Source organism: Protopterus annectens, chromosome 13.part0 (assembly GCF_019279795.1).
Source record: "Protopterus annectens isolate FY-2018-M chromosome 13.part0, PAN1.0, whole genome shotgun sequence".
In the NCBI taxonomy this organism is placed as follows: Eukaryota; Metazoa; Chordata; order Ceratodontiformes; family Protopteridae; genus Protopterus; species Protopterus annectens.
This window is the reverse complement of record NC_056747.1, coordinates 368,122,368-368,145,190: the sequence shown is the minus strand read 5'-3', so window position 1 is coordinate 368,145,190 and position 22,823 is coordinate 368,122,368. Positions and strand designations below refer to the sequence as shown.

General features: G+C 41.5%; 1 protein-coding gene across 1 annotated transcript in view; it reads right to left on the bottom strand.

Annotated features, from left to right (window-relative positions):
• LOC122787328 (nuclear receptor ROR-beta-like) overlaps positions 1-22,823 on the bottom strand; it is a 236,934-nt gene that overhangs the window by 85,851 nt on the left and 128,260 nt on the right. The window contains exon 4 of the mRNA XM_044053974.1: positions 12,468-12,878. Within this exon, the coding sequence (XP_043909909.1) occupies positions 12,468-12,878 (411 nt within the window). The remainder of the gene's footprint in view (positions 1-12,467; positions 12,879-22,823) is intronic.

The following is a 22,823-nucleotide window of genomic DNA, read 5'->3' as shown; positions in this document are numbered from 1 at the left end:
CAGCTAACAGATGTGTTCTTCATACAACCTCACAACATCTTAACTCACTAAACATCTGTTGGAGAATACATTAAACTCCAAAAATAAGAACAACAAAACAGAGTGAGGTTCAGATTCTAAAACTGTCTTGGCAGACAGGATACAGTAAAATAATTCTCAGAATACTAGTGTATCACAAACACATGTGGACATTGTTTTCTTTTCCTTCGACCTACTCACATAAAATATGACTACAAAACTAATTGGGTTTCTTTCCTTATAAGGAAGCAGTACAATATACTGGTCATGCCTCTGAGACATAAAGTGTATGACATGAATGGGTATGAATTATATCAATGGTCTTAAAAAGTAGAGTGTATGTGACCCTGAGCAAGTTTTTATTATTTTTATTTATTTATTTTTTTATTATTTTGTTTACTGGGAAAGTACGACTTTGAATGAAACCAATTTTTGGTGGAGGCCCAGGGAGAAACGCTCCAGACGCATGCCTTTCTAACGTGGGAGGAAACCGGAGTACCAGGAGGAAACCCACATGAATGCAGGGAGGGCATGCAGACTCTGCACAGAAGGCATCCCAGCCGAGACTCGAACCAGAGAACCTCTTGCTGTGAGGTGACAATGCAACTGCTGAAGGAGAATTTTTTTGGAGGAAAGCCTTTTGAAAGGAGGAATCCAGAAGAGCTACCAGGAAATCTATCCTGGTGGATGGTTCTGTATTGGACTTGTGAAGATTTATGCTGAACCCCAAAGAGATGAGGAGGGTCTGATTGAAGGCCAGATCCTTGAGGCGCTTTGACTGACTCACGGCTTGAATGAGGCAGTCATCCAGACAGGGGTAAACCTGGATCCCTCTTGTTCTGCAGAAGGTGATCTCAGGAGATAAACACTTTGTGAGGACCCTGGAGTAGTAGACAAGCCAAAAGGGCAGTACAGAGAATTGAAAGTGACTGTTACCTGCCCTGAAATGCAGAAAACTTCTGCAAGATTCCTCTATGGGTATGTGCATGTAAGCATCTTTTAGGTCTAAGGTGACCATTAAGGCCCGAGGGGCTATCATGGGGAGAAGAGACAACATTTTGAATTTTGGTACCAGCAGGGACTGATCGAGAGTGGACAGGTCTAGGATAGGGCACCAACAGCCTTCCTTTCTGGGAACCAAGAACAGCCTGGTGTAGAACACTTTCCCTGTTAGATGATCTGGTACTAGTTCCACTGAGCCCTGTGAGCATAGGTTGTGAATCTGAGAAAGTGCCTCTGCTTTTTGATTTCATGCAACATCTAGATAACCTGAGTATGTTAATGGCTCTCTGAAAGTGAGTTTGCAACCATCAGAGATAACCTTCAGAACCCACTTGTCTGAAGTAATGAGGTACCAGTTTTCTTTGAACCGGGATAACCTTCCTCCTAGTCTTCCTCCTATCTTTTCTGAAGGGGGAGGGGAAAGAGTCATTGCTGCTTTCTGCCAGGGCCCTGTGGCCTAGAACTCTCCTGCCTGGGGGTTCTTGAGGAACACTGCCTAGGTTTTTTGCCTTTGAGGCCTTTCCCTCAGAGGCTTCCTCTGGCTGCCTTTTGATTGAGAGTGAAGGGATCAGTGTTAAGTGGGAAAATTCCTACTAGAACTCGGAGGCTGAACTTGGAGGAAGTCTTTGACAGTCTGCATAGATTTCACTTTATCTTCCATCTTTTTCAGCACAGCCTCAGCCTTTGGTTGAAAAAGAAAGTCCTTATTCAGGACTGCATCTAGAAGTTTGGATTTGACATGTCTGGAAGGGTCTGCTATGTAAGCCAAGCATGTCTTCTAATGACAAAGCTATATACAGCAGCTAGGCTAGAGGCCTCCATAGCATCATAGCCACAGTTTAAAGACTGTCTAGCCACCAGGGAGCTGGAATGGCAAAGGTCCAACAATTCTTGAGAAATGTTCCTGTCCTCCCAGGAGGAAATCTTTTGTTTCATTTTTATCTAAAATACTTTGTCAACATTTTATCATATGAAACTGGCAGTTAAGGGCCGTCATGGCTAGGGAAGCGGAGGTGTAGACTTTTTTTTACCATACCTATCAAGGGCCCTGCTTTCCTTGTCAATAGTAAAAGTTTCTTAGAAGAGCTGATGTTTGCTTCCTTGGGACCTGGAGTGACAACCTCTGGGTCAGCAGAGGGGTTTTTGAAGAGTTATGTATGTGAGTCCAACACCCTGTAAAACCTGTCTGGTTTTCAAGGGGCTGGGAGTAGAGATCCTGAGTTCAGGGAAGAGTCCATGAAAACATCCCTACCACCTCCAATATGGGAGGAATAGCCAAAGGTTTGTGTTCTGGGAGGTCAAGGAACTCCTTAACCCTCTTTTTAGATTGTGGGTATTCCTATGCCTCTCACTGGAAATGTTCCATCATGGCATGGAGTGTTTCTCCAAAAGTGATGTCTTCAGGAGGTGAAGCTGGTGGTAGATTCTCCTCAGGATCTGAATCCTCAAAGGAAGTAAAGTAGGGTCCCTTCCTCAAAGACAGACCCCTCCTGGTCAGAATCCTCATCTGAATCAGAAGGTTCAGAGAAAATGTCAGGGGTAGGATCCTTCTTCCTTTTCCTTGGAGGAAGACTCCAAAGGGGGTTGCCTAGCTCTGACTAAGGAGATGAGATCCTCAGCTAACGACCAGGTCTTGCTGATAACCTGCTGAGTGGGAGCAAGTAGGCCTAGGCATAGGACCTTAGGTAGAACCCTTCTTAGAAATAGCTTTAGCCTTGGGCCTAGGTACATATGCCATCCTGATGCCAGTCTCTTTGTAAGGCAGAACAGAAGCAGGCTGATGCCTCAAAGGAACGTCGCCAGTACAAGATCACTCATTGGAAGTGGATGTCTGCTGAACAACTCTGGACTCAAATGATGAACTGAAAGCCAAGGCCTGTATAGAAGTTGAGGGACCTGACAGCATGTCAGACTATGTAAGGGTCTCAACAGAGGCCTGCACCACCGCCTCAGTTGCAGAAGGGGGCTGAGAAAGTGCCTCACCTTCTTCAGTGATAATGGGCCTTAGAGGAGCAGCTGATGGTGAATGGTTGTTGTCCCTAAGCCTGGGTCTTTTTCCTTTGTCTTTCTTATGCTTACAGAGCTCAACCTCAGGATGACCGGCAGATGCTACTGAATGATGTGTGTAAGATTGCAACCTAGGATGTCTTGCTAAGATTTCAGCCCTATGCCTAACAGTCCTAGAATTGAAATGTGTGCAAAAACAACAATTACAGACATTGTGATTCAGTCCTAGATGGGTGATACACAAAGTGTGAAAGTCTCGGTGTGGGATTTGCTTACTACAGCGGAGACAATTGTTGACCTTATCTGACATTTGTTAAAGCAAGAAGAACAGTTCCCCAATGGGGTACTTAGCTTTAGGAGACTTCTTTCTGGTGAGGACCAACCAATGCACTGAAATACTGCTTTGGGCTCCAATGGCAAGAAAAGACTGATGTAATGGCATTGGATGGCTCTTTTTATACCCAAGTGTATTGATGTCAGGGGAAGGACATCCACCAGCCTTAGGAGGAGGTAGATGTTTACTCTGATAGTTGAGCTGACCAAGGGCTTCCACTGAAGGAAATCTCACAAGTCAGGACTGCAACGGTGAAACATGAAGAAGATCAAATCTTTTTGTAATGATAAAAGCCCTGAAAAATGATAAGTTTCTTACAACTGCAAAGGTATTAGCTTGTTTTGTTCCATTAGCAAATGTTCAGTGGGAGTCAAGATGTCTGCAGCTGAAGGCAGCTGAATATTCTGTTCTGAGTGAAATTCACAAAGATTTATTACTAAGTACTTTTCCATGGAGATAAGCTATCTGCAGGTACAAGTAATTAATCTTAAGACTTCTGAGCATTCTTTGCTGAGGAAAATGCAGAACGTAAAGGTACAATGACAAACAGTTCAGTTAAAAATAAATTTTGAAATTATGGGACCTGAATAAGAGATAGCAGCCTTACTAACAACCTTAATAATTTAATGCATTTAACAGAATAACGTGCAATTTAGTTTTACTTAAAGATAGCCACTGCACTTTTTCTTAGGGCTAAAAGTTAATATTTTCTGAAAACATACAAGCTGCTTTTAACATCTGGGAGAGGAACAGAGATAAGAAAAGAAGAGACACCAATCAGTGAAAGCAGGAAGACAGGCTGTAGCATGTGCTTTAGCATGGGTAACATTAATTTTAGGTAAGGTATTGTCTGATGTTGCAGCTGTGGATTTGGGACAATTGTTCTTACCTGAAGGGTTAAATTTAATTTTTTAAAGATATACATCAGTTTGTGTGTTTGTTCTAAGCTAATAAGGGATGGGGTGTTTAGAAAATGTACTTTTTTGTTTGTGGGTTTTCAATCAAACAAAGTATTGAAACACATGACACAGGTTCAAATGGAGATGAGAAGAAACAAATGTATAAAAAGATAAGCCTGCCAAATATTAGTGTGTGCATGTAACACAAAAGCTGGAAATAAACATTCAAAAAACTGTAATGTATAACAGGTGGGAACAATTGCTTTTTATCATAATTGCCTTACAGGTATAGACAAAAAGGAAGAGTACTTAATTATATTAAGAAATGTATGCAAATAGCAATGCTGTAGAAGACACATTTGGAAAGAAATGAGCATGTGAGTTTGATAAAGAAAGGATTTCAGGATGGATATCCAGCACAATATCAGGGACAAAGGAAAAGGGGAATAGTTATATTAATTGCTAAAGAGGTTACAATAGTGACTGAAGAGGAAAAACAAGACAATAATCAAAGTCAAAAAGTCAAAGTAAAACTATTGTCATTCAGACCATACAGCAAGTGCACAACTGAATGAAGTTACATTTCTCTAAGCTCCTGTACAAGCATAAACACAGAAACAATATACAAACATCAACAACAACCACAACAACAACAAGAAGAGTCCAAGCCATCCAAAGGCACCAAAGCTGCAATAACTATGCTCAGCCCATCACAGTGGCAATTACAGTGACCACAGCAATCCCAACCATCCACACCATCACCAGCACCATCCTCAACACTAGCAATGTCCCAAGTCTCAGACTGATCAACAACTCAACCAAACTCCAATTCGGATTCAGATTGCAATGTCTCCGCCACCTGCATTCAGTGTACCTCCACCACCTGCAGTCCCAGACAGCAAACAAAATGACAACAGTAACTGCAGCAATTTTTGCCATCCACACTGTTGTTAGCTCCATCTCAATCACAGCAATGATCCAAATCCCATACTAATCCCTCTAACTCAACAGAACCCAAATCTGGATTATGTCCAACCAGTGGAACTCTGCGAACAGCCATGGTCAGCCCAAGGATATCAGAAAACAGTCCAACGATCTCCAAACACAAGGAAATCCACAAAACCAAGCAAGAACACTATGGCTGCAGACAAGACTAAGTCAAATGGACTCCGAATGGATGAAAACAGATGATAATCTACAAATAAAACACAAAACACAAAAACACACATCAGGAGCCAGAGTAGCCACTGCCACACAGGACGCCATCTTAGCTAAATAATGATAGATTTGTGGTAGTAAGGGGCTACTGGCAAGCAAGGAGAAGTATGTTGGCATGTATTTACATTCCACCAAAAACTGTTATTATGGGGCTTAAGAAAAGTTTGGGAGAAATAATCAGCTTTCATTAGAGAATATTACTTAACAACTGGGGACTGGAATTTGATTTGCGATACTGAGGATGTATTTGGGGGACCCAGATGAAAAAAAAATAGCAAAAGAGGGTAGATTTCTGAAAAAAAATAATTAAAATAATTTGTTATGGAAGATAGGCATTCAGTAGTAGGAATTTAAACAGAATTTGCATCTTATTCCTTTGGTACAATAACTGGGCTACACTAGACAGATATTATATTTCACAGGAACATTTGCATTTAAGTGACTACCTGTCAAAAAGAGAGGAATTTAAGGAATAGGTAGTGGAAGTTATTTGAATTACTAGGGAAGATAGAGATATCTTCAGAAATTATAAGCTAATGAGTGGGATAAAATAAAAATGCAGTTTAAAAATAGGGTAGAAATAAAAGAGGAAGTGATATGGTTAAGTAATAGGGATTACTTAGAGGGGCTGACAAAAGTTAAATTATTACAGAATGGAGAATCTCAAAGAACAAGAAGAGGCAAAAAATGCAGAAAACTAAAGAGAAAATAAGGGAGTATCTGGATAATAAGCATGGGTTTAGAAAGATTGCTGTGAAGTAACTATTTTTGATGACAACTCTAGAGCACAAAATCTTTTAGCACAACGAATTAGGCAGTGGAAAGTAGAAAGGGTTGTTACAAACTTAGGGAGTCTAAAACATGAAAAATAACCAGAACTTGTGTAGAGGTTTTACAGATAATTCAGAAATTTTATGAAAATCTGTATAAAACAGATAAATGTGGATATGAAGAAACAGCACAAATGGAACTATTTAGGGACGACTTAAGGTAGAAGGTGATGAGATAAAAACAGTGATTTATAATTAGCCTTTAGGAAAGTCTCCAGAAACAGAAAGTATTTCTGTGGAAATGTGGAAGTCCTGATGTTCCTTTGGAGGAAATTTCCTTTGGGGACATGCCCTCTAGGATGATGGATTTTTTGTAAGTGGGACTGTACTCAGGTCTCCGATATCCATAAGAGGTATTATGAGTTGTTGCAGTTAGACTCTCCTAAACCTGCAGCTATTCCTCCTGTTTTGGCTGATTTACTGGATGCTTTCTCCAATGCCTCTCAGGTGCCTGATTCTCTCCCCCAACTCCCAAGAAGCCCAATAGGTTTTATAGGGTTCTTGAAGATTGTTCTTTTTTATATAAATGTCCTGCTGCTTACCCCTCGGTATTGTCCATAGCCTTTGCTAAGCCATATCAATTGCTTCCTTCACCCAAGTTACTGCCTTCTGATAAGGACAGCAGAACTATGGACAGGCTGGGCAAAAAGATTTACACTTCTGCTACCCTAGCTTTTAGGACTATTAATTATCAGACCCATATGTCTACATATGTGTAGGCTCTTCTTTCTCAGACCTGTCAACTTATTTCTGATTTTCCAGACTCTTGAGGGTAAAACTTCTTTTTTTTCCTTGCTAGGGACTTCCTCTCAAATCATTCATCATTCTATTAAATGTAGTTATGAAGTGGTGGTGCCTCTTCTAGGGCTGCTGTTTTTGGTTTAGTTATGAGGAGGTACTCTTGGCTTAAGCTTCAACCTCTACCTGATGGTATTAAAGCTAAGGTGATGGATGCTCCTCTGGAATTTAAACTTTTGTTTGGGGAAGCTGCTGCTGGTTTGTTTAAGTCCATTCAGGATAAGGTTAAGGCCTTACGGGCGCCTAAATGTGTTTGTTTCTCCTGTGCAGTTTCTCTGAAATTCTAAGCCTGTCTTTGTTTGTATGCAATCCCGTCCTTCTACTATTGGTAAGAAAAGTGGCAAAAGGACTCCTCCTGCTAAGGCCACTCAATTCTTGGGGACTTCAAAGCCTTCCTTTCTGGACAAACTAGGCACTGTGTGACTATCCATCCCTTCCCAGCCACATTCCTCTTTCTCTTTGACTTTCCCTTTCTCTATCAGTTTGGCTTCACATCACAGAGGATCAATGAGTTCTGTCGATCATTTGTCAGGGGTACTTCATGATGTGGAAATCCCATCCTCCATTTATGGGCATTCCTCAGCCTTCTCAGTAACATCTTCCCTTTTTACCAGAAGTTTTTCAAGATCTCTTGTCTCAGTGTATTATTCAAGAGGTGCCTGTATTCCAAATGGGGAAAGGATTCTACTCCCAACTGTTTTTAGTGCCCAGAAAAGAGGGCACTTGGAGACCTATTTTAGACCTCTCTTATCTAAACACTTTTCTAAAGGTACCTTCTTTTTGGATGTTGTCCCTTCAGATTCTGTTTCCTCTCTTGCTTCTTCAAGCCTATAAGGTGTCTCTGGATTTCAAGGACGCTTATCTCCATATTCTAATCTGTCTTCTTTTCAGGAAGTTTTTGCATTTCTCTGTTGATTCCTGGCATTTTTAATTCTCTGTTTTGCCCTCTGGCCTTTCTGCTGCCCCAAGGGTGTTCACCAAATGCCTTGCTCCTGTGATTGTCCTTTGCAGACTTCAAGGAATCCAAATATTTCCTTGCTTGGACGACCTGTTGATTCAGAGATTTTCTCCAGAGACCCTTTTACAAAATCTTCATTTTGCCACATCCCTTTTTCAGATCCTGGGGTTCACTATAAATTTCAAAAAGTCTTCGACTCCTTCTCAGGATCTTGTTTTTGTGGGTTGCAGGATTCAGATGGTGCTGGTGCTCCATCACTGACCCCTCCAAAGGCCTTAACTCTCATTTATTTTTTCAAACACTTCTTCCTCTGGTTTCCATTTCCACCAGGGAGTTCCTGAGAGTTCTGGGTTTCATGGCATCCACCATTCTGATGCTCACTCTGGCCAAACATCATTTGAGAAAGTTTCAGTGGTTTCTGAAGTCAGTGTGGCTTCAACATGCTCCTTCTCTAGAATTTGTATCTCCTCTTTTTCCTCACCTCAGACAGGAACTTCTCTGGTGGATTCAGCAGTTGTCTCTGAATCCAGGGATCCCTTTTTATCTCGCTGTTCCCTCTCAGGAAGAGTTCACAGATGCCTCAGACATGGGATGGGGAGTGACTTTTGGCTCCCTAAAGGTACATTGGGTGTGGTTACCTTGTCAACAGAAGGAGGTGAGAGCTCTTCTGCTGGCTCTTCAGTCCTTTCAGTGTCTCTTTTCTCCAGAGCCTCTCAAGGTATTTACAGACAATGCCACAGTGATGTGGTACAACAACAGGCAGGGAGGAACAAGAACTTGTCGTTTTTGCCATTTGGCACTTCTGGTATGGGATCTTGATGTCAAGTGTCTGTTCAAGCAGTTTATATCCCTTCCAGTCAGAACACTGTGGGAGACATTCTGAGCAGGTCCTTAACTCAGTCCCATGAATGGATGCTTCACAGGGATGTGTTTCTGGACATTGTTCACCAGTGGGATACTCAAGTGGATCTTTTTGCCACCCCTCTGAACAGACAACTTCCTCTGTTTTGTGCTAGAGTCCCAGGTCCACTGGTATGGAAGGTGGACTCCCTCTCATTCTCTTGGAAGGGGATGTTTCTTTATGCATTAACTCTCCTTCCTCTCATTCCAAAGTCCTGTTCAAAATTCAACAGGATGCTCCCAAAATCTTGTTGGTGACTCCCCTTTGGCTGCTACATCACTGGCTCCTTCTTCTTGTGCATCTAGAAAGGGGCAATCATCACAAGTTACTTCACAGGGTGGATCTAATTACACAAGACAAGAGATCTCTTACCCATCCCCACCCATCCATGTCTCAACTGACACTGTGGGTGACAGGATTTTGATTTCTCATAGACACCTTTTTTCTGAGGACATGCTGCAAGTCCTGCAGGAGGTCAGGAAACTTATGAATAGGAAATCCTACTTATCCAAATGGAAGAGGTTTTTGGTGTCTCTCTCATACCCTGGACCCACTTACTGTGGATGCTCCTTTGGTTCTCTTATTTGTGTGAGCTGCTCAATGCTGGTTTGGCCTTTTCCTCTATTAAGACCCACCTATCACTATCTCTGCTTGTCTGCCTTTTTCTCCTCCTTTAGCTGCTAGATTTGAGGTGAAACAATTTCTTAAAGACATCCTTAATATTACACCTCTCAGGAAGCCTTTTCCTTCTTCCTGGGATCTTAATTTTGTTTTGGAGAAGTTGACTCAGGCTCCCTTTTGAGCCTGCTGCTTCAGCTTTCTTGCAACATTGTTCCTGGAAGACTGTTCTTTTGTTAGGTCTTACTTCTGCAAGATGGGTGTCTGAGTTGCAGGCCCTTATGGCTTGTCCTCTTTTTTGATTTTTCATGAGGACAGAGTGTCCTTGTGCAATAACCCTTCTTTTATGTCACAGGTGGTCAATGAGCTATTTCTTAATAAGTCTATTAATCTGCATACTTTTCCCCCTCTCCGCACTCTGACAGTGAGAGAGTGCTGCATACTTTGGACATGCATAGGCAACTTAGAATTTATTTGGATATGACCAGGACTATCAGAAAATCTGATCATTTATTTGTTTGTTTTCATCATACATCACTCTTTTCCCCTACAGAAACACGGAAATGTAAAGTTGTTTGCCTGCAACAACCTCTTCATTAGTTACGGATTTCTTTAATGTGGAACCATTCAGATGATTTCTATTTCTATAGAGATTGTGCATATTAACCGATATTGGTAGACTGTAGTGGCAGACGTTTGAATGACCTTTTATGGTTGAAATGTTCTGAAATGGGTGGTTTGATTTTATTGGTTCATACTTTTTGTTTCATTGCTTACTGGAAAAATGTTCAAACTACAGATTTAAATCACACTAACAAATGGTGCTGCATTACATAAGGAATATAATTTAATTCAATCAGAAAGGTGAATCAAAGAACACATGCATGTATGCATGGTCATAAAAATGTGTGCAAGGGACCAATGGTTTGAAAACAGCCCAAATGTAAGCTTAAGCCACCACTGGCCAGATGCACACAGTGAAGCAGTTCTTATAACTTTGACATGTAGATGCATTTTCCAACTACTGCCTGCCAAAAATAAATGGCAGACAAAAAGCAGATTACACAAATGGATTTATGATATCTCATCACTTAGTTTATCACAGAGTATTCAGTTACTCAGAATTAAGTATTGGCCTTGGTATTCATAATTCTGAATGTGGGTTTCAATGCAATTTCAACAAATGTGGGTTTCAAGGGCAGAGGAGTTGCAACAATATACATATTGCCAGGTTTCAACAGTGTCTAAGGTAAATGGGGATAAACAGCCAAGTAATGGGACACTGGAATGGCCAGAGAGGGGATAATCCATTACCCTGCCTAGGGCCTCATTTGACCATGATCTGGCTCTGTGGTGAGCACAGCTCAGGAGGGAAACTATTTAGTATGGTACAAAAACGTGTGCCTTACTGCAATGCTTTTCTATGCTGTGTTGTGACATCATGCAGCACAGAAGACTACAGCAGCTGTTTGGCTGCAGACAGGACAGAGGTTGACCTGGGTACAGCAGCATGTATTACTGTACACCACTGTATACTATGCTCTCTTGTGTGTAATTCAAGAAGAATAGGAATGTTTTGTGCACCACTGTTGATGAGCGTGAACAAAGCCTGTTACTTGTGATCCGGATAAGTTGAGTTCTGAACATAGTGCTTGTACACCCCTGAACATTATGAATATAAATACCAAGGAACTGAAACTAAGTGATGAGATATCATGAATCCATTTGTGTAATCTGCTTTTTAACTGCCATTTATTTTTGGCAGGAAGTATTTGGAAAATGCATCAACATGTCAAAGTTGAAAGAACTGCTTCACTGTGTGCATATATGCACTTAAGCAAAAACTGTTCTCCATTCAGCATAATTCAAATTGATGTGATCTTTCTCCCACCTGCTGACACAGGAAGCAGAGACATCCATGTCTCACATGTTACTATACCTGTAATTTGGGTTGATGGGAAAATTAACAAGCTAACATCCAGAGACAAAACTTACTCTTCTGGAGGTGGAAGGTTTAACTCCTTCCACCACCTTTAAAAAATGTGTGAGGACAAGTTATCAAGGGAGGCATGGTAGGGAGCAATGTCACATGCACAAAGCATGTGTGGCCTATTTGCAGTGCTCCTCATGTTCTCTGAATCAGAATAAGATTAATGGACGGGGCAAGGCACAGAGAACAAAAAACCCACACATTCTGTGATCACCACATAGCCCCCAAACCTTGGCATGACATTCAAGCCATCAGGGAACTGTTGTTTGAAACAAGCCCCCTAAAAGAAAATAGGGTTGCAAAGAAAGCATCAAAAGAGCCTCAGATTTCTGCAACAAGACAAAAAAGCTTGATGTGTGTCTACCTAGAGAAACAAAGGATTAGAACATTACCAGATTCTACTACAAAAACAATAAAACAGGCAATATTCTCAACAGGATGTGGCAAACCACATTATCTTTATAAAAGAAGTGCAGTAGTGAGATAATACTGCTCACGGAAACCACCAAACTGAAATGTTTCCTGCCACCAGTGGTCACTGTTAGGTAAAGACAGGCTGGACTACTGCAAATACAGCACTTTCATACTAAAACATATATTTAAATTGCTGTATGTTGTTAGTTCTGAGCAACTATCTGTCAGGATTAAAACTTGCAACTTTCCAATATTTCAGCACAAGAAGCAAGTTATTCACACATACCATGACTACATCACTGATCATGTATTACAAGGGACTTTATAACAGCTTTATTTACATTACTACCTTTTAAGAAAGTATTTTCCAGCTAAAATACAGAAAGGCATTTTCTGATTATTTTCAAAGCCTGTACTTTTAAGCAATGGGACCAAAAAACATTGCAGAAGACCAACACAATTTCTGAGAATTTCCCTTACCGATTTCTATCATTGAAACTTCTGTTGCTAGTGGTCTGCTTTCCAGGGCGCTGTGTGCAAACAAGCTGGGATCCAGCATAATTTCATAAATAGATTCCTGTTTTATATGATCAGCATCTGCCAGATCTATGCTGGACTGATCTGGGGAAGGCTGGGCAGAAGTTAATAGGTCCAGGTTGCAGTAACTGCTTCCGCCATCAGGGGTAAGTGGAAGGTCAAAGAGCAGTCCATCAGACAGTGAAGAAATATCGTCAAGGTCAGATGTGCCACTGCTGACACTGGTTGTGTAGATCCGGGTAAGTGTATCAGGGTCCTCCTTGACAGTGTTCTGCACCTGACTCTGCTGGTGTTTCTGGACTTCGGCACACAGGCTGTCCCTCTGTTTCTTGGACATCCGCCCAAACTTCACTGCTGCAAGCACAAAGACAAAAGCAAATTAGACAACAGACATGACAGAAGCTTTTGCCCAAACAGCATTCACATTTTTTCTATGAGCTCAGCATATAAACTGGTTTCTTCATAATGTCCTTTTTAAATAAAGCAATATGCTAGCAGAATGTGGGAAAATCTGTTTTAGGATGACACATTAAAGAAACAATTTGAAAGTGTTTAGTTTGTAAAATGCCATATTTATCTTATATGCTACGTGCTTTCTCAGTCTTGTAAATAACTAATTATATCTCTTACATAACCCATTCTTTCCAGCCAAAGTAATGTTGTTGAACCCTAAGTTCTTTCTGTGGATGGTCAAAGCCATGAATATCTGGCAAAATAAAGATATAAAAGAGCAGTAACTGATGTATAACTATTAATGGATTTTTTACAGCATACCTCTATTACTACAGTGTATACTGTTAGATAGCCACAACAAAGGATTAGAACCTCTGAGTTGGCTGCTGGCCTCTTACAGTGACTTTCACGAAAGAACATCTAAACACTAGATTGATGTTTAAAAATAAATTCATTTTTAGTTATCAGGTTTTTCACCAAACAGAAAGAAACATCATAGGAGTTTCATGCCTTTTGGATATACTTGCACCTTTATGAAAGAATAAAAAGAAGTTAATTTTCCAGACTGAACTATCAGCATTTCAGAAATGTCATTTTGTTTGTCTTTGGACTGGGGAAGCTAAACTGCTGAAAAAATGTACATTCTATGAATTACGGCAACAAACATTTCTTCTCTGAAGTGAAAGGGGATTGTGACCCTGTCGCAGAAGATGATGTTAATATTTTATGTCTGGCAATAAATAGATTCACAGCTTTAAAGAAAAAAAAACAGAGAAAGAGACAATTATTTGGCACGTGATAGTATCCACTATGGAAAACTATTTAACATCTCCAAAGGTCAGTTTAAAAAAGGTTTCCTACAGGGCAGGCCTGGATGAAATTAAACCCTAGGCAAAGAACTCTATGGTTCACTCCCTTTGCTGTCCACTGGTTCTCCCCGTACCATTTCCAGTGCTCCCCCCACTTTCTCCATCCTAAACCCCCTCCCAACTGCATTATTTTTTCACATTGTCTTACTCTTCACAGCCTTTTTCTCCATCCTTTCAATACACTCTAATTAGCCAGGACTACAGTGCAACAACTGCATTAGACTAGGGATCTGTAGCCTGTTAGGCTCCAGAAGCCATGAGGTTCAGGAAACTTAAGAGGTACATTTCAGAGCTTTTTCCAACATTTTGGTCCAGTGATGCCCTGAACGAAAACATTCACTAAGGAAATACATTCAGTCTGTTTCTTTCAAGGAAGAAATCAATGCAGCCAGGGCTTACTGTTCAAAGCAGTAGGTCCCAATAAACTCAGAAGACAAACATTTGCAAGGATACAAAAAGTCATACTTGGACCTAGAGTCTGCTCCCCACCTACCAGAAAAACAGTCATCTTTTGTGTAACCCTCTGGTATTTCATATTGGGATGAGACTGAAATAACAAATGGCCACAGTCATGTATTTCAGATAATATCGTCACACATACACAAAGCATTCCTCCTCACCTTTACCCCCAAAAGACAGCTGCCTTCTGTTTACCCTTCTGATGTCACACTGGGATGAAAGAAAAATGGACACAGTAATATAGTACAATTTACTGCTGTCAGACATAACTGAACAGCACCACTAACCCTAAAAGATGGTCTCTATAACCATCTGATGTTTGACTGTGAGGAAAGTGAAAAATAATTGCAGAACATGTTCCAACTTGCTGTTCATAGACAAGCCAAAACAACCTTCTCTGTAAACTACTAAGGTCTGATTATGAGGTAGGTTAAAGAAATAATAATCACACCATCCTTAGCCTTCACAGAAGCTACAGTGATCTTCTAGGCTCACCTCCATACAGGGCCAAGTTTGAGTACGTGGGAAAAGGACATTGATAAAGGATGGTCCCCCAGAAAATCTGTGTCAAAATTCATTACATGGTTGGGGGGTGTTGGGGCTTCTAGGGCTCCAGAAGCTCTAGTGAGTCTAGATGTTCTGTAATGCACTGTATGCTTTATTTTTGAAATATATTACTTAACTGTTTTTTCACAACTATCTACCAATACTGCATGTATCTACAAATAAAAAATGGCATTCTTTTTTATTTATACATGCTACAGACAAACATACACACACACACACACACACACACACACACACACACACACACACACACACACACACACACACACACACTTACTCTGCCCACTTGTTTATAGGCAAATTGAAGGAAGGCCATTTCACTTACTGTATGTCTTTGGGGTGTTAAGAGAAGAACAGAGCAAATGCATAACACCCACACTGAGAAAGACAGGACATGCAGGCTCCATACAAAAGGAGCAACAACCCAGAATTTAACCAAATAACTGTGCACTGTGAGATCCCAAAGCTACCAAAGAACCATGCACTGTGAGATACTAAACCTACCAAAGAACCATGCACTGCAAGATACTAAATCTAACAAAGAACCACGCACTGTGAGGTGCCAAAGCTATCAAAGAACCACTTACTGCAAGATGCCAAAGTTACCAAAGAGCCACGAACTGCAAGATACTAAAGGCACCAAAGAACTGTGCACTGTGAGATCCCAAAGCTACCAAAGAACCATGCACTGTGAGATACTAAACCTACCAAAGAACCATGCACTGTGAGATACTAAATCTAACAAAGAACCACGCACTGTGTGGTGCCAAAGCTATCAAAGAACCACTTACTGCAAGATACCAAAGTTACCAAAGAACCACGAACTGCAAGATACTAAAGGCACCAAAGAACTGTGCACTATGAGATCCCAAAGCTACCAAAGAACCACGCACTGAGAGATACTAAAGCTACCACAGAACAACGCACTGAGAGATACTAAAGCTACTGCAGAACCAAGCACTGCAATATACTAAAACTACAAAAAAATGCACTGTGAGATACTAAAGCTACCAAACAACCACACACTGCGATATGCCAAAGCTAGCAAAGAACCACACACTGCGAGAAACCAAATCTATCAAAGTACCACACACTGTGATATGCCAAACCTGCCAAAGAACCACACAATGTGAGATGGTGATGCTACTTGCTGCACCACTGCGCTGTGTGGATGAGATGACAGTGCTGCTTGCCACACCACTGCACTGTGTGGGTGAAAAGGCAGTGCTACTTGCTGCACCACTGCACTGTGTGAATGAGATGGCAGTGCTATTTGCTGCACCACTGCACTGTGTTTATGAGATGGCAGTGCTACTTGCCACACCAGTGCACTGTGCTTATGAGATGGTGAATTAATTATTGCTTTTACATACATCTTGCCCAGACTACCGAAGACACTTACTGGGTACAATGCTGATGGGGAACTGTGATGGAATGTGAAAAAGCAAATTATTACCAACTTGTTACTATTAATTACACTGCAATCCTTCAATACCCACACACAAGTATAAGCTATAGCAAAGATCGTTCTATACTAATTTCAATGACCACAAAAACATTGTGAGACAACCGCTCTTGCCAAGCCAGATCAGTGACTGTTTAACTGTGATTAAAAAACGACTGCTTTGCTACTGCAAGTGACTAGGGTTACCACCTATTCCTCTTTAACATGACTGTCCCTATTTGGGAAGTTGCTCCTGCAAAAAATGAAAAATAACAAATATTCTTAGATATCAGAATAAAAAATATTTCCTAAGGTTCATGTTACAGTTGTGTAATGTTACAGAAGGGAAACAGCTTCAATTCTACAATACTGAGCTTGTATTTTGCCAAAAACGTTGTCTAATAATTTTACAATGCTTATGATTTTTCCTGCAAAACTTTATGTGTTTATATGAAAAAGTACTACTTTGAGAAGGTGGCAGCCCTACATCTGACAAAGCACTGGTAAACTGGAAACTGTGGCTATTTCTATGTGAAAAGTATGACACTCATTAAAATAACTAACCCCTCCAACATATAAATTCATACACTGCTTTTCCATCTGCTCTATCCATTGCTTCCTAAATATTGAATTCCCACTACAGCTGTTATTAGCTCTTGCATCACAGCTCTTTGTACTCTACAATTTCTACTCTCTTCACTGCTACAGTTTCCCTCCATACTTGCATACATACTAACACATTCTTTTGACTGGATCACATTTACCTCACCTATACACCTGCATTATGTAACCTGCGGTGGTGGTGCTGCAGTAGTGTTGTCACCTCACAGTAAGACGCTGTCCGGTTCGATTCTCAGCTAGAGCGTCTTCTGCGTGGAGACATGCGTGAATGGGCGTACCTTCATTGAAGGTTGTATGTCAGGGCTGGTAACTCGGCATGTAAAAATCAACTACCAATCATTAGCGGACCGGAGTTCCGCTGTGGCGACCCCTAACCAGGAAACGCTGAAAGAAACAACATCCACCTGCATTATGCATGGTATACTCCTGATCCTGCTTCTTTTTAAACTGTCTTGTAAATATGTTTATGTTTTTTTAACATCTATGTTATGTTATGCCACAACACTGTATACTTCAGCTATACCTTTAATCTTACTTTACTGTTTTTACTTCATATGCAACACAGGCTGAGCCTGCAAATGGTCAGATCTGATCAGTGCTCTAGCATGACAAACTAAACAAACAAACAAACAAACAAATAAATAAATAAAATAAATAAATGAATACAGTATAAGTTTATTAAATGTATGCATTTTAGAAGTGGGAATGAAAAAAAAATAACCAGGACTACATGAGTATATCTGCCCTCCTATTCCACTCCCCTAAGTTCCTGATAATATATGCAAAACCCTGAGGTAATTAAATGGGCTACCCTTTAAAGCTACAGCTTCATTATAATTAGGATTTCCTACTCATTATGGTATACCAGCCTGAATTTATACAGCAGGGATGCAGTACTATATCACCAGTACTTGTGCATCTGTGCAGGATGGACCACCAGTATTGTATGAAACAGCCAGGCAAATGTCAGAGCTACATTAAGTTCATAGGTTCATAGGTAGGTACTAGGCTATCTGCCCGAAGGCATTTATAAGCCTAGCCAGAATGTGCTGGCTTTTGCCACCCCATTAGATTAGTTCCCTGTGCCTCTGTCCAGCAGAGCCACTGAAGTGATCTTCAGGGTAAACTTTCTGTTTCCCATCCACTCGTCAAGGTTTCTCTTGAAGAGTGCTAGTGAGGAACTCTGCCTAATGTAGATTGGAATCTTGTTCCAAAGCATGGGAAGTCTCTGGGACAGGAATCTATCCTTCCAGCACGTCCTATTTATTGTCGTGGTGAGGTTTACATCCCTAGAGCATGTGGCTCGAAGGGATAAGGTTTTCCTTAGGTGGAGCATGCCCATCAATTCTGGGTTGGACACGGCCTTGTATGTCAGGCAGAGATCACCTCTGAACAGGTGGTATGCAACAGAGTACAGCTGGAGTTTCTTCATTCCGGCTGCATAGGGCATCTGTTTGAGATCAGTGATCCTCTTGGTGAGGTACTTCTGTGGTCTTTCCAGCTGTTGCAGGTGTCTTGTAAGGTACATCCCAAATGGGGCATTGTACTCTATGATGGGTCTGATGAGTGATGAGTAGAGGGGCACAATGACCTCTTTTGATCTGGATGCAAACCCTTTTGTGATTAGGTGGGCCACATAGAAGGATTTTCTAACCACTTTGGCAATATGATTATCAAAGGAGAGATTACTATCTACTTGGGTCCCCAGATCCCTTATTACGTTTTCCGTATTTAGGGGACTACCACCTATGTGGTAGTTTGTAGGTAGCTTGTTATTTCCAAAGGGAATAACTATGCACTTTTTGGCATTTAGCTTGAGGCCGTGATTTTGACACCAGGTATCCGTCTCCATGAGACCCATTTGGAGGATGTCTGTGTCAGCCAGTGAGTCAATTATACCCCTAGTTTGCAGTCATCTGTGAACTTGGTCAGCCATAGTCCTCCTGTGCTTGTCTGTACCTCTGAGAAGTATATGCCGAACAGGAGGGGTCCTAGGACTGAGCCCTGGGGAATGCCACCTGTAACCGGTTTAGAGTCAGACCTAGCTCCCGCAACTCTCACCATGTGGGTTCTGTCCATGAGCCAATTGGCAACCCATCTTGTAACATAGGGGTTTATGTTCATGCTGGTGAGCTTGTCTATAATACCAGAATGGGGAATGGTGTCAAAAGCCTTTGCGAGGTCTAGGCAGGCTGTGTGTACCACCTTTCCCTCTTCTATAGCTTTGGTAACTGTCTCAAATAAGTCCACCAGGTTTAGGAGGCATGATCTGCCCTTAACAAAGCCAAACTGGGTAGGGTCCAGTGTTTGGAGGTTCCCAATGTCTCTGTTAATGAGTTCCATGATGATGTGCTCCATAGCCTTGCAGACCAAGCTAGTCAGGCTTATAGGGCGATAGTTCCCGGGGTCTGTTGTGGCTCCACCTTTGTGAAATGGAATAACCATTGCTGTGCACCACTCTATGGGTACGTAGCCTGTGAAGAGGCTGAGTTTGAACAGTGTGTTTAGGTGAGGGGTTAGTTCATCTTTGAGCTTGTGTAGGATGCAGCTTGGGACACCATCCGATCCCATTGATGCTGTGTTTTTGGCTTTGGAGAGGGCTGTTTTAACCTGAGTGTCTGTGATTTCAGGGGCTCTACATTCTTCTGGTATGGTTATGGGCCCTTTTGGGGGTTGGGGGGTGAAGTCTGCACTGAACCTGTCTGCCAGGATGTTGGCAATATCGGTTTGTTCAGTGTATTTTGTGCCATTCTGCACTAAATCTGAGCAGATCTGAGCATTGCCATTTAGATTCTTGACATAGCTAAAGAATGCCTTGTGGTTATCTTTGGAGTCCTTGTCAAGTTTTCTTTCAAAGCTCGCCTTGGACGATTTTATGAGGGATCGTAGTTTCTTGCTGATACTGATCAGGGATGTCTTCCCTTTTTGTGATTTTACTCTTTTTCTGTACTAGTTTCCTCCTTCTATTGTATAGCTTGTTTATGGCAGGGGTCCACCAGACTGGTTTCCTTTTCTTGGAGTAGTGAGTCTTGGTTTTGCTTGGGATAGCATGATCCATGGATTCTTGTAGGTGCCCGTAGAATGCATTAGTAAAGGATTTTGCAGATTGGACAGCGTTATCCTTTAGCATGGGGGCTTTGAAACGTTCCACCTCCATCTTAAGTAATGTGAAGTTTGCTTTTGAAAAGTTTTTCATGGTGGTTTCCTTGTCCGGGGCTGGGGACGGAATGTGGATATCCAAAGTGATTTGTTTATGGTCAGATCTAACCAGTGAGGGGTTGACCTCTGGTGAGGAACACCGGTCGCCCATGTTGGTGATGACCAAGTCCAATATGTTTTCACCTCTGGTGGGAGTGTTGACCAGTTGTTCCAGGGCATTTGAGTTTATAAATTCTAGGAAATGTTGGGCAAGGGAGTTAGTACTTGAGTAGTTCTCTCAGTTAATGTTTGGGTAGTTGAAATCACCCAATATTAGGGTGTTTGGTAGGATCTTTATGTTACCCAGTGTTTCCAGAAATGTGGAATGGGGGTCCTGGGACATGCTGGGTGATCTGTAGCAAGCTACAATTTGAATTGCAGTTTTGCCCGTTGTTAGTTGCACATGAATGGTCTCTGAAGCATCGTGCTGTGCCACTAACCTGGAGGTGTGGGCATCCTTGATGAATATGGATACGCCCCCGCCTTTTGTATTTCGGTCCGGGTTCTGTGACTGAAATGTATGGTATGAGTTGTAGCCTGGTAGTGCTGAGGTGCTCTCTGGAGCCTTAAACCAGGTTTCTGTTACTGCACATATATCAATTTTCTCCATACTGAGGAGTGCCTCGAGTGCATGCATTTTGAGATTTAGACTTCTGGCACTGAGTAGTATTACCCTCAGATTTTTGTTACTTGTGCTATTTACGGCGGTGGGTTTGTCTTTTGAGCCTTGCCTAAAAAAGGCACTATGGGGGTGGCAAGAGCCTTGGCCAGTATTCGAAAGCCCAAGGGTGACAGGTGCAAGCCATCTTTAGCAAAGCAGCATGGTTTGTCAAGCATGTCATCCCAGGCAGACAGACACTGGATCCCCTTTGAATGACACCAAAAACTTAGCCAATTGTTGAAATTGATAATTTTTTTCTTTATACCGTGGTATCATTCTTGATGAGGGCAGGATGCTACTCAGGGTCAGTTTCATACCGGCTTGGGCTACATGATCAGAGAGCTCTTTCATGTCTCTTTTCATGTAGTCCAGGGAGGTACGGCTCAGGTCATTCACACCAACATGGACAATGATAGAGTCATATTTGTACTTATTCTGGAGTGACCTGAGTGCTTGTATTATGTGGCGGATCCTGGCACCCAACAGGCAGCTAACAGTAACCCTCTCCTTACTCAGCCTAGTGAGTGGGACATCAGTGCGCCTGACTATAGAGTCACCAATTACTAGTATGTTGGATATGTTATTTTGCCTTGAGGGCTGTGTTTGCATGGCACACTGGTTTTGTGAAGTACATGTTTCATGGTTTGTGTTGGGGGGGGGGTGGAGGTTGCTTGGATGTCTGCTTTGGAGGGCTCTGTTGCTTTTGCAGATTTTTATTTAGAGCCTACGAGCATGTTTTCATGTATTTATGTGTTGTTTTTACTGGTGCTGGTTTAATGGGTCTATGTGAGACTGGTGGTGTGATGCCAGTATTTCCCTTCTCCTCTTGACTGTCTGATCCAGTCTTGGGTTGACAGAGCTTAGCCTCCAGTTTGGCTGTATAATTGCATCTCTCACATGTATTAGTGTTTGGTGGTAGGAGGAGAAGGTTGTCTGTGTACATGAGGCAGTTGTAACATTGCCTGAAAATGCTCAGATTCACCACTTGGACTGGACAGTACACCTGAAACTTTCCTTTGGACATGCCTGGATAGGTACAGTAAACTATTTTACTGAATGGCTGGTAAGGTTGAATAGAGAGCCTTGTCCTTCTGTAGTGCTAGGGTTTATAAGTGCTTGCTATGAGTTTTGAGCAAGTGCCAGGCTGAGAAATGTATGGCTTGAGTGCTTAAGTTGAAAGTTTGTCTAGTTCCAAGGGAAAAATTGAAGAGAGACTTTGTGGTGCCGGGAATAGTTATACCCTAGCTAACCGGCGCTGCCCGGTGCGCAAAACCGGGCAAATACAGTTTTTACAGCAGGGAAATGAAAGAGATAGAAATTGGCCCAAAATGGCCAATAAACCACTACTTTCTGGGTTGAAACTACTCCTCCAGTGACAGATAGGCTGCTCAAAGCTCCCCTCTCTCACAGGTGAGCAGAGAAACGTCTTTCTATGCAAGTAAGGTATGGGCAAACACAGAGATTTGTAACACAGCCCTGAATTCAAAAGGCGGGAAACAAGTATATATATATTTCTTTTTTTTTTCCAAAAAATAAAGCAGATACAATCAAAAAAACACTTTAAATGTGCATAAAAAGATGCTTACTGTTATATATCTCAATTCAGAGTTGTAGTCAATGCCCCTAGTAATAAAGTAGGAAGAAACACAAATACAGTAAAAGCAGATGAATAATGTGCAAATTACATATATATATATATATATATATATATATATATATATATATATATATATATATATAAAACAATAGAAAATGAACAATCTGATTTAAACAATTACCCAATTAACCAGAAAAAAACTCAAAACTGAGCCCTGTTCCAGCAGTCTTCAATCAGACAAGTTCTAACTGCACACTCCCGCTACTAGGGTGTGGGGGAAACCTTCTCCAAAAAAGATGGCCTGGATCAGTGCTCAAGTCATACAAACAAAGCTAGATTCAGCAGGCCTGAATCTGGTCCTATGCTACAGCAACAAGGCGCACCAGTTTCAGAAATAAACAGTTTGAATAAGCAGGCACAATAAGCCTGT